At 37.5% G+C, this 12,258-nt stretch overlaps 1 protein-coding gene across 4 annotated transcripts in view; it reads left to right on the top strand.

Moving 5' to 3' along the window:
* Positions 1-1,426: 1,426 nt before the first annotated feature.
* Positions 1,427-12,258, top strand: part of LOC122419042 (disintegrin and metalloproteinase domain-containing protein 10-like) — a 104,057-nt gene continuing 93,225 nt past the window's right edge. The window contains exons 1-2 of one of the 4 annotated variants that reach the window (XM_043433284.1): positions 1,427-1,745; positions 6,952-7,349. In XM_043433284.1, the coding sequence (XP_043289219.1) occupies positions 7,256-7,349 (94 nt within the window). In that variant the 5' untranslated portion in view covers positions 1,427-1,745; positions 6,952-7,255. Of the gene's footprint in view, positions 1,746-2,417; positions 2,449-6,951; positions 7,350-12,258 lie in introns of those variants that run through there. The other 3 variants (XM_043433285.1, XM_043433286.1, XM_043433283.1) reach the window with 3 other exon arrangements.

Genomic DNA, 12,258 nt, shown 5'->3' on the forward strand with positions numbered 1-12,258 from the left:
CCTTGGATTCTGGTATTGCCTTTGATTCAGATCGAGCGAGCGGTTCAACCGGTAACGCTGGGCAAAGGCTTCCGTTTGACACGAGTTGAAAACGAGGACGAAAGCTTTTTACATGCCAATGATCGGTGTGTCTGAATGAGAAACTTCCTCGATATTACGTGGACAAAATTACTTTCGTATCGAAACACTTCGCATGCTTCTTACAACTGGTATTCAAAAATTAATTACGCAGAAAGCAGACCCTCGGATAACCAGCAGATGAATGGAGTCCGGCATAAAGTTTAAAGTAAAGAGTAAACGCGAAACCCCTTTTTTCTAACTTGCACAAAGTTGTTATTCCAAGAAAGTGTGAGTACTTCATCCAACGACCGGGTTCGGCTGACAGCATTCAAATATCAGCCAACTTTCTTCAACAGTTCATAATCATAAGCTCTTCGTAAAAGTAGAGGGAAGAGAATGGACCAAGAACTGAGGGCGATAATGATGAGCAGGAAATCTTGGGGAAACACCTGGTAACGATAATGGCAGGGGAAGACTTGATTGTAGGAAGTTTCATTGGGCAACGAATATTTTCCGTATACACAGTTATACATTCCATGTACATAAATATATTAATGACTTCCAGTGACTCGTAAGCTTGTCTCGAATTACGAAAATTAGAAGTCTTTAATCATTCATGACGGAGCTATCGTTGAAAATTCCGTGCGAAGATCTCTTGCAATTCTTATTAAAGAAAAAACACTGTATTTTTGGACTCGTTCGTAAGAAACGAATGATATGAGTTTGGACCATCGATTCTACATCGCGTTGAAAATTTTATTCCTCAGATATCGTTTTTTCTCATTCGCATCTTATTTTTGGATTCTGCTTATTCGCTCAGCTCATATCTCACAATCAATAGTGTCCAATGTTATTTTGACTTGAATCCTCAAAGCCTGTACATATTATTCTGGATTGACAAACGTTCTCAATTTCTCTTATCTACACTGAACTTGAATGCAACTTTTGCACAAATTGAGTCAAAGAGGCCAGAGTTTTTTTCGGTATTATTGTGAGTGATTTATAGAAAATAATCGTCCATGTTGATAAAAGTGTTGAGCAGAACGCAGCTGTAAATTTAGTATAGTTTTGAGTTTATAGCAGAGTTGCATCCTCGATATTGCGCACGACTCTCTCCGCACCTTCCGGTGCTTCCTTCGACCATTTTTTCCGTCCCACCTTCGTGCACCGTTTATTAATCCTCGTCGAGAGGGATAAAAAGGCGCCGGCCGGTCTCCCGTTTGCACACTCGTATCCACTCTTCGTACAACCCCCAACGGGTGGTTTCGTCGTTCTACGCAACCGCCAATTTTCCCGCTGCAAGTTGAACTCTCGGTTCCAACGTCGAGCGTGTTTAACACATAAGCTGACAGTGCGCCGAGCGCGCTCCACGGGGCAAGGCGTGCTCGGTTTCAAAGCATAAACAATCAGGACTTCAAACACGCGCTTCGATCGAGCATGCTAGAGAAAATAGACCGCGATTCGAAATAATATTGAAGTAGGACCAGTGACGATATAAAATTGAGGAAGAGTCTCGGAACTCGTTTCTCAAACGCGATGATCCAATTATTCCTTTTTTGTTTTATTATTTTTTCTTTTTCAATGAGCTTCAACGGTACTTCCTTTCTCGCGATAAAATTCCTCGATAAAAATTATTCTTTTGACTCTGTTCGCGTACTTTGAGCTGCACAAAAGGAAGCTTGCGAGTACCTCAAATATTTTATTCTCAATGGTTTTATCTCCTTTCCGAGATAATGCGAATATTTTTTCGCCACGATTTTATTTCGTTCTCATTAACGCAAGCCATTTGTATGAATCTCGAATTGTTACTTTTTTGTGTTGTCTTATAAAAACGGTATAACCGTCCGTTCATTTCCCCTGGACATTCGAGTGTAAACAGATGTGATTGCTTTAGTGGCATTAACCGAAGATTTTTTCATGCTCTCATTCCTGGTTTCATTCCTGTACACGAAGAAAACTAATTTGTTTTGCACAGTGAGGAATATATAATTTTTCAAGAATTTTCAAAGCATTCAACCACCGATTACAAACAGCATAATATTTTTTGGATTTTGCTATTTTTCGTCCCTTCAATTCTAAACAACTTTATGTGGATGGAAAAAAGTGATGCACGTGGAAACTATATTTCGTTTTGTTTCCGAGTGCTATTCATCACGTCAGGCTAGCACTTACTGATAAGTGGAAATTTATTGTAAATCACAGAGTTTCACTGTCAGCATAGTAAATTCAATGATCAATACACGATTATACATCGAACACGTGTGACATTTTACCATACATATAGTGTTTTTTCGGGGTTGCTCGAGCATACTTTACGATATAAACATTTCAAGTGACATTTTTTACTATGCTTATAGAGAAAAGACTCTTGAGTCTTTTGAATAAAAGGTATGGATATTGGTCTTTTTACTATGGTGGATGGAACAATTCTTATTACTGCTCTTCGAATTAATGCTGCTGAATTCAGTTCGTAAATACTGTCTTCAAGATGTTACATTTCTAGTACATTCCTCTAGAATTTTCGGCCTCGTTTTCTCCGTGTAGGGGATGGTGACGTTACTCTCGCCACTTTTTCACTACCACGTGATAATCGCGTGTGAACATTTTCGAATGTGACGCTCCACTCGAATTGTTTGACTTCAGGTATTTTCGTTTGAGCAACAGAAAAGCAGGGTTTCAAAAAAGATTAATCAATTTTTGTAATAACAAATTGGCTGCTTTCTCAAATTTTATTTGTCGAGTTTAACTTTAAATATGATCGATCAAATGCATTAAATTAATCAAGCTATGGAATTGACGTTTGAAAAATTGCAAACTATTCGATCGTCTAATGAAACTCATCAATCAAAATTGTGAGGATGGAAATACTTTTGAATAAATACCTGCCATATGTATACGCAAGAATTTATTGAATTTTCATTATTCGAATGTTGATAATTATCAAGAGCAAAATCTCTTCAAACGTTCTTCAAAAGAACGAAAAAAAAAAATAAAATTTTTTTTAGTGAAAGAAGTGAAAGGCCCGTTATCGGAAAAAAGTACCCAGCGTTGATCTAATTTTGATTAAAGTACGATGAACTAGGATCCAACGACTCTTCACGTAAAATAAATGTCCGTGGATTACACAAATCCAAGGGATGAAGTAGCAAATTCAATGCTTTCCGTGAATGTACAGCGTACATGGAACGATGATCATACATATCAAATATCATGCAGAAAAACGTGGATATTATTCAAATTTTGTTCGCATGTATAGCTTCCATTAACGTTCACCATGCAGCGGAGGATGTTTGCGAAATTGTGCTTTCTTCCAACAACAAAGCTCGTCAATAATTACTTTCCAAAAATCCATTACGTGTATCCCTTCGAAACTTTTTCAACGAATTCTGTGAATGTTAATACTGGAAAAGGAGCTTAATTTTTGTGAAAAAAAATTGCAGTGTTTTTTCAATACTAGTTTCTCGTTCACTGAATTCTTCACACAATATTATATTTAAAAAATATTTTGAAAGCGAATAACTCGCAAAATGGAAGTTGAAGCATATTCAATCAATATTCATCAGTTGTTTCATTCGATTTCAGAGATATAAAATTTATACAATTTTGGGGATAGCTCGATGCCTCGTATCAATTCGAAAAGCGTTATGCGTTATTCAAATTTTTATTCTACCTGCGAGCACAACCTCACAGACGTTTCTCAGGGACCATAAAATAATAACTTTCCATAAATCCATATTAGCAAATCGTAAAATCATGGGAAAATTTATGAGTAATTATGGTACACTCAAATTCATATTTGAATGAAAATTCTGTTGGTTGGAACATTCAACAAATTGAGTGTTTGAGCTAACTAAAAATTTTGGTCAATCAGCGAATTTCTATTCTCAGACGAGTGGTTCATTTCCATCCACTTAAGTTGTTGATAAATTCATAAATTCTAACACGCTGAAAAATGAAGGCGAAAAGATTTGAAGTTACCAGCATTCGAGGGGGCATCAAATTTCGGTCGAAAACAAATTCATTTGATTCTATGCCAAATAATACCTGAGCACAAATTTTCCCCAAACTCAAAATTATAGTATACGCAAAAATTTCAAATTTGAGTGTGCGATGAAGTAACCAGTAAAGCTAGATTATATATCGATCGAATCTGTACCGTGGTAAAAGTGATAAAGGGTCTAAACAGGGAGGATAACACAATTTGCCTGGGATGATAAAACGAGACGAGATAACTCGTCGTTTGTCCCAGGAAATACATTTTTTATAACCGCTCTCGTAGCTTCCGACGAGTTTAACGAAAAGCAAACATTCTTTTTCATTGGAATATCAATGCAATCAACAGCCCTTGGAACACTCGTGCGTATATTTATCGCTAAATCAAAACTTATTTGGTTTTTAAATGAAATTTTAACCATTTTTGTCCCGTTGATGAACTCCGACGAACGTCGAATACACACCGGGAAAGAATAACGATTTTTTCCGCAATTTATGAATATATTAATATGCAGAATATTGATATTTTTATTGGCATAATCAATAGTACACGGTCGCAATTTCTTGTCCCTTGAATAAATAATCCTTTGGAGCAAGGATGCACGAAAAACGACAGAATAATCTGGATTTTCTGGAAACCGGAGTCTGATCCGAAAGGCGTTATAATTTAATATCGAAACAGCGTAGAGCAATGCAAAATAAAAACTTCTCTCCACCAGGAGAGAATGAAGGATCAAAAAGAATGAATTTTATCGCGTATCTAAAAAATGAATTATTTTCACTCCTATTTTTTCTCTATTCTGAAAAAAAAGAATCTTTTACACGTTTACATATGAAACATGGTGCATATTGATAAAAACTAAATTGATCATACACCATAATTCGTTACATTCAACCGATGGACCGTTAGTTTGATAATAAACCCGTCATCGTTTTACCGGTGAACGAATGAATTTATGACTCGAGACAAAAACGTTTGCGATGTTGTGTTCGAGCGGAATATGCACATGTCGAAACGTCGAATCTTCCAGCAGCCCTCACATAATGGTGCAACAGTGTGGATATTTATTGTTCGTTACGGTGCTGTGTAGCGCGCGCCCGTTCCAGCTGCTCGGTTCGCGAGGTTTAATTGTCCGACGGATGCACACACGTTACAATTTGTTTAACCGTATGGGGGCTGCTTCTAAAATACGAATTTTATCGGTCGTAACGAAGAGCGCGAATCTCCTGGACTCTTTAACGCACTCGATCGTCAGATTTCTTTATGGATTTCCACTTTTACAGTCCAATTGGCTCATTATGATATTGACATTAATCGAAAATTTAATAACTTTTTATACATATATTTTTTTCAATGTTACTTGCAGATTTTTATTCTCTTACTTTTTTCTTCGGCTACTTTAATTTCAGGCTTCGACTCCAAAATCGATAGCTGCATGAGCGAGGACCAATTTCTACGACCACCTCTACTCGAAAACAACTCTGCTTCGAAAATCTTTACTCTGAAATTCACAAAATCTCAACGTCTACTCATGATGTTCTGAAATCATGATGAGCAGAGATATTGGAGATTAAATATCACACCGGAGTAGATATGTTAAGGAGGATTGACTTTCTCTACGTAGATCTGCAGTTATTAAGGAGCGAAGTTGTTATCGAGAATGGCTACCGATAGAGTTGTTAACTAACAGCTATTTACAACTTTACTCATCACAGCTCTACTCGATAACAACTCCACTCTTTAAATATGTATTTAGAGGAGAAGTGTTGTTGAATACATTTAGTGAGAGTAGCATTGTTGACTTGCTGTGACATAACTCGACTCTTATAAATCTACTCGATAAAATGTTCACTCTAAAGATTTTTATTTTATGGATGAATAACGTCTCAATTCTTTAACGTGTCTAGGCGGATAACACAGATTATTAATGACAAAAGAGGAGACATATTGGCATTGGATTGATTTTGCAAATTTGTGAGTAGAGCTGTTTGGAGCAGCGTTGTTTTCGAGTAGAGCCGTACCGTAAAGAGGACAGTTGTCATTATGCCATCAACTGAAATCCTTATTAATAATATCGATGTCATTATTTGCTGGAACTTCCATAGTTTCCTTCGTTCTCATGAAACAATTTTAGTTTTTCCTGGTGGAAATTTACGATGGAATATTTCATCTAATTGTGCTATAGTTTTGTCACATGCACAATTCTTGGTTCTTTTATTGACCAGTGCAACAGTTACTGGAATCGATGTTTCCTCTGTTGGAAAATACTCCTTTGGGAAAAGGTTCAACCAATAAATCAAATTGATTTGAGATTTGTGATTACGATAGAAAGTACGTCAGAAGTCGAGTGGATGAGAAGACAATTTTACTTGTGAATCTAACTTAGTTCAGGTTTCGTACTGAATCTGCTATAATAGGATCGAAACGAAGAAAGCTTCTCGAGCTTTTGTGTCCTGCCCATAGAAAACGATAAACGTTGGATCCAATATCTTGACCCCACTTCTCTTCGAGTTCGGTGTTCTCAAAACCCCGAGAGGAAAGAAGTTTCTTTTCGTGAGTCGCGCGTATAGGAGCTTTTTCAAAAATTGCCGAAAATTTAAGGGGCAAAAAATCGAATTGCGCAAAAGTGTGGTATTGGAAAAGACGAGATTTCTCAAAGACGATTATTGTAGGTTGCTATCATAGTAACGTAGGACAGATTTTCTTCTCGTTCACGAATCATGCTGAATGTGTGCAATTGCTTCGTCGTGTATTTTAGAAAAATGAAACCAGGCTATTGGGTCTTGGAAAATGATTTACCTTTGTCAGCCCAATGAAAAGATGAAGCGAGAAGGTCGAAGAAAAAATGCATAATTTAAGGTCGAGCCATTGAACGAACGCGATTGTATTTTTTCTAGAATTCATTGAAAAGTAGGATCGATAAAATACTTGATAAGTGGTGCGCGGTGTCTGAGGCGTTAATTGGGGCGGGAAGGAAAAAACGAACAGGTTGTGTTTTGTGAAGTATCAAATGTGTTGGTTTTCGTTGAACTGCAAGTGTTATAAAGTGCAACGACGAGTAGAGGGTTGGGTAGTCGGGCAACTGTTAGAATACAAACGGAAACCGTGGCATAACAAGGGTGGGGGACAACGAAGAGACCGAGAGAAACGTGTCCAAAAGGGACGGTGAAAATCGTAAAAGTTTTCATCCACTCACATTGAATGGGGCTGAAAATGTTTGTCGGAGTATTGCTCGTGTATGTCTGGCTGGTTTCGGGCTCGCCACTCGATCCTATAACTTCGATACCCAATAAAGGTAAGCAAACGAGAAATGAGCTCGTACGGTACAGCACTCGATCAGTGTTTGACTTAGCTCTTAGTGTACATATTTTCACTTACTTCGATCCCCATTCCTATGTGTATTTGCTAAACAACTTATTCAATTAGAAGAATATTTCTTCCGAAACATCCGTTGTTTCGTCGACTTTTATTAGCCACGCTTATCAAATACGACCTAACGTAAGATGAGTTTACTTTTCCCTAGTATTGAACAGCGAACAACGGTTATAAAATTCCAAAATATAACGACCTTGGTGCTCGATCAATTCGATCGTATCAACTGAATTTTTCGAACAAAAGCGACGGATCAAATGAGGCCACCGGAATCGAATGAAAAATGAGGAAAAACCCCGGATCAAACATTTTTCACATATTTTTATTTGGCTCTCGTTATTACGATCAGGTGGGCCCTGATGTTGTTCGAATTCATCGAATATTTCTCTTAACGAAACTACCTACGACGCTAACATTCTTGTTTGACTATTTTGTGCTCCCTGATAATCGTTCTGAAAATATTGGCTCTCCTGTACGCGAAGCACACGAAAGTTCATACATGCACCGTGCGCATTCGACGATTATTCCTTTGAAGCGAAAATGAAGACTCGCTATAGCTTTATGGCTGCAATTTGATTGACATCATGTAAATTGAAATTGTGCCTCAAAGGGATAAAATACCGTGCGATACTGGTTTTGACGAAATAATGCAGAAAAATCGATGTCGCTTTGCTGAATTCATCAAACTTAAAACGGTGGAAACATGTCGTTGTAGAATCGGCTGCATCCGGTTCGTGGTATTGAGCCCCGCCGAGTAAGGTTCGTTGCAAAAACTACTGGGTTACCACGTTCTATTGATCAACCGGTGTAAATTCATCACGTTTTTGTGAGTGTACATGGAAGACGTATTAATTAGCTAAATAATTGAAAACTACGAATTCGTAATTATTTAATATGCAACCGACTGTAACAAATTTAGTTTTATTTCGCAATGATAAATTTTGCAACGATGGCTTTGGTAATTTGACTCGCAAATTGACTGTTTTAAACAAAAATTTTTTATAAACGCCAATATAACAACGAAGAAAAATAGCATTTGAATCGTCACTGATTGATTCAAATAACGTAACAGCATTTTTCTTGTTTTTCAATGACTTATCTCATTTCTGGTCGTCAATCGAGGCTACGGAGAAACTCCAAAATCCTGGCCGAGAATGATGAAAATGATGACTGAACTCGATCAATAACGATGACGACTGAGCACACGCTCAGATCTAACAGCACACTGAATTTTCCTCTCTTACTCTCAAATCATCAAAATTTTCTCTCGTTCCTCCCTCTCTTAGTTTTCGCGATTTTTATCCCTTCTCTCGACTAGGATCGAAGAAGTCTGTCCATTGCACGACTAATTGTCACGTCACAGTTGCCTAGCGTTAGTTTCACTCCCAAATCCTACGTACAGAGAAGAGCAAAATGTTTTCAAAAAAAATTGATTCTATTTCTTCGATCTAGTTTTGAGCTGTGCACCGAAACATTCATCAAATCTGGCGATGCGTCCCGGGCATGAGGAAGACAGAAGCTCTAGTAGGTTGATCCAAGTTGCATTATTCATAATCCGATCATTAAAGTTAAAAGTTTATTGCTTGGTAAAAGTGTTGGGAAGAAATCGATTTTTTTCTTAAGGAGATTCACGATTTTTGATCCGCTCTAATTTCATTTGAGGCCATAAACATACATTTATTTCGATAATAAGAAGAAAGTCGGATGTAAAAAATATAGTGGTTTATCCTGGCTGCGGTGGGATTGAAAGTTCCACAAAGAACCGGCGGCTTACGGACCTCGCTGTACTTTCGGCGGACGAACCAATGCCAAAGATATTAAAGTGTATCATATAAAAGCCTGGAGGAGTTAAGGAAAGGGCAGAATGCACGGAGTAATAAGGCGGGCAGAAGAAGAAGCAGGTCACTTAGGAAGTATCGATCGAATGAATCAGCTACGCGCGTACGAGCCAATAACGACCGCCGCTCAATTTTGCAGTGGTACTATAACACAGTATTATAATCCGATTTCAACTGATTCTCAGCTTAATTTCGTTCAACCAAATCCCGCTTGATTGTCAGTGTGAAAAATGCAATACGAAGGTTCAGAAGCGGGCAAAATAAATCGGTGAAAAACTTAAGTCGAGCGTGAAACTGTAAGCTCATATTTTTGAATGGCCTCTGAAAGGAATTTTCTCGTTCTTCTGTCAAAAACAAAACAACCGTCCGATCGCGTAAAAGACGAATCTTATGGTCCAGGATCGCAGATCGACGAAAAGTAATCAAACGAAAAACATTGAAAGGAAGAAGAACATTTTTCAAAGAGAAATTCCTTGGAATTGACGTAGAAAGAAAATTTTTCAGTTCCTTAGAGAATGGATTTCGGAACGATAAAAACTGGGATTATGCTCAGGCTCATACGCACGCCCGAAGAAATAATCCGTCCGCGTTGAATTTTTTATCTTGCGCGAAACGGTGCCCCGTCGACTCTCAGTCGACGATAAAGAGAATGAGGACTAACAGGCTTCTGAGAGACTGATAGCTGGTTTTAAACAGTCCTGCACATTTGAAACATCTCCCTGCGCCAGATATTTCCATTATCCGTTCCGCACGCGATCGTTATACAATGCCGACGGTGAGGAGGTCCACAAAGAACCAACAGGAACCACGATCGTAGCGATATGATTCTGCTATCAACTCCCATTTAGCACTGAAGTCAACGATGCGACTTATTCACTTAAACGAAATTACTTTTCAACCGAGACAAACGTGAGTAGATCAAAAATAACTGTTGCGTAAGACAAATGGACAGAATATCTCTAAATGTAGTGAAAATCGAGTAAAAACAGTTCTGGAGTGTGAAAAGTCAAGAGTACCAAAAGGCCAATCGAATAATTTTTTTTCTCGCCCTTGTGGATCGTCCGAATCTAAAGGCTCATCGTGTCCAATGGAATTTTGTTCAGCATTTTGAATGATAAATCAATTACCGTTTAATAAACTTGCCGAGGGACTGAAAACCATATTTTAATGCAATCAGAGCATTCTTCGATGCAAAAAATTGAACAGTTATTGAGTTTTAATTACAGCGCGTAATAAATGGAATTAATTCTCTGCAGCCTGATCGAATCAATGACAGAGTAGCATGCGCTTATTAATTGACGTTTTTTCTCTTACTCCCTTTTCACCGCAGCTGCTTTGCAGTTGGTTCACCAATTTCATTCAGTTTTAAATCTATAGCGAATCTTTGAATCGTAGCAAAACGATAAAGCGAGGTATTTTCCCTCACTTTTCGCTATTATTTTGATATTATAACTTTGAGCTATTATTCCCTCAAAGTTGTTTTTACTATTGGAAAAAAATGTCATTATAACAGAGGATTTTGTGGAATACTTTATGTAACGCACGATTTTCCATCGTCGTCAAACTTTTTATTTGAACCAGCGATGAAAAATATTGGAACATGCATAAATTGGTAAACGTTCGAATATTTTTTTTGAGAAATAATTTTTCATTCAAACAGCTATTTGACTCGTTCGAGAAAAATCAATTAAAAATCCAGATTGGTATGTATAAACGTGAAGAGATGAGTGAGTGCCGGGATGTGATGAAATGAGCAGCATTTACACAAGACGACAGCCTTGGCCCTGGAAAATTCATTCGCAATCTTCGTCCAATTTATCTCAACCACGTGAAATTTCGACGCAGATTGCATTGTGCGAACTTATCATTCTCCCCGTGCAGACGAAGGATGCTGTGGGACCAAAAATGAGGGATTTTATCATGAACCCTGATTCAAATAACGTGGGAAATTTCGTCGCTGGAAGAACCAACAAACTCACATTGGTAAGGGGAGTTGGGAAAAAAATCCATAAAAAAAATTGCTTTCGGGATCGAAGCTCCTATTATAAGAGGAAAAAATAAGATCAACGAGCTTTAAAATCTTTCGACATTTTCCCAAAAGATAAAAATGGATTACAGCTATTTGAAACCATCATCATTTCGCCCTCAGTGTATCCAATTTTTCAAATAATCAACGAGTCAAGGGGAATATAATTTGTACGATATTTACGATGACGAACGATCCTTCGAAGTTTGTTATCACATTCTCAACAGTTCCACTCTCCTCAAGTATCAATATAAGTGTAGGAGCTTTCGAATCCCCACTTCTGAATGTACAGTAAAGTACATGGTAAGCGATGAATGGTCCTGGGGGCGCGAAAGGCAGATTGCCATCGACAAAAGGATCCTCAACATAATTTCCCCCATCCCTTGAGGAAAATCGTGAGGAGCTTCACAAGTAGAGTTGCCATGATAATTAGGTAAAGTGTGTGATAATAAATAAAAAAGATTATTCGGTGGACAAAAAGCCATGTGGATGAACAAAAAAATGGATTTTAATTTATTTTTCAGATGGCAAATGATTGAGTTCGATCAACAATGGAGTACTTCAATCCACTGAATTATTCGGATTAAGCAAACTTGTTTTTTTCTCAATGTAAACATTATTGACGTTCACTAATTGGTAGCTCTGATTCACGGTGCTATGATTTCACATCGATATATTTGTACCTGCATACAACGTTTTCATTCAAATCTCCCAGTAAATGGCATGATACGAACTCGGCAGCAAACTATCTCCAGTACACATCGATCTCGATACACAGATAATTCACATTAAAATATAAAATATACGCTGTCAATCGTCCCTTTACAAACCTTGTGTCCATAATTCTCTCATTAAGGAATTGCGTTATGAAATCGTATTTATATAATCCTCTTAACAGAAAATCCCTGCTAATTGGTCGAAATATTTCATATTCATATATTTATATTTTTTATATTTTCAAACAAATA

This window comes from Venturia canescens, chromosome 1, assembly GCF_019457755.1.
Source record: "Venturia canescens isolate UGA chromosome 1, ASM1945775v1, whole genome shotgun sequence".
In the NCBI taxonomy this organism is placed as follows: Eukaryota; Metazoa; Arthropoda; class Insecta; order Hymenoptera; family Ichneumonidae; genus Venturia; species Venturia canescens.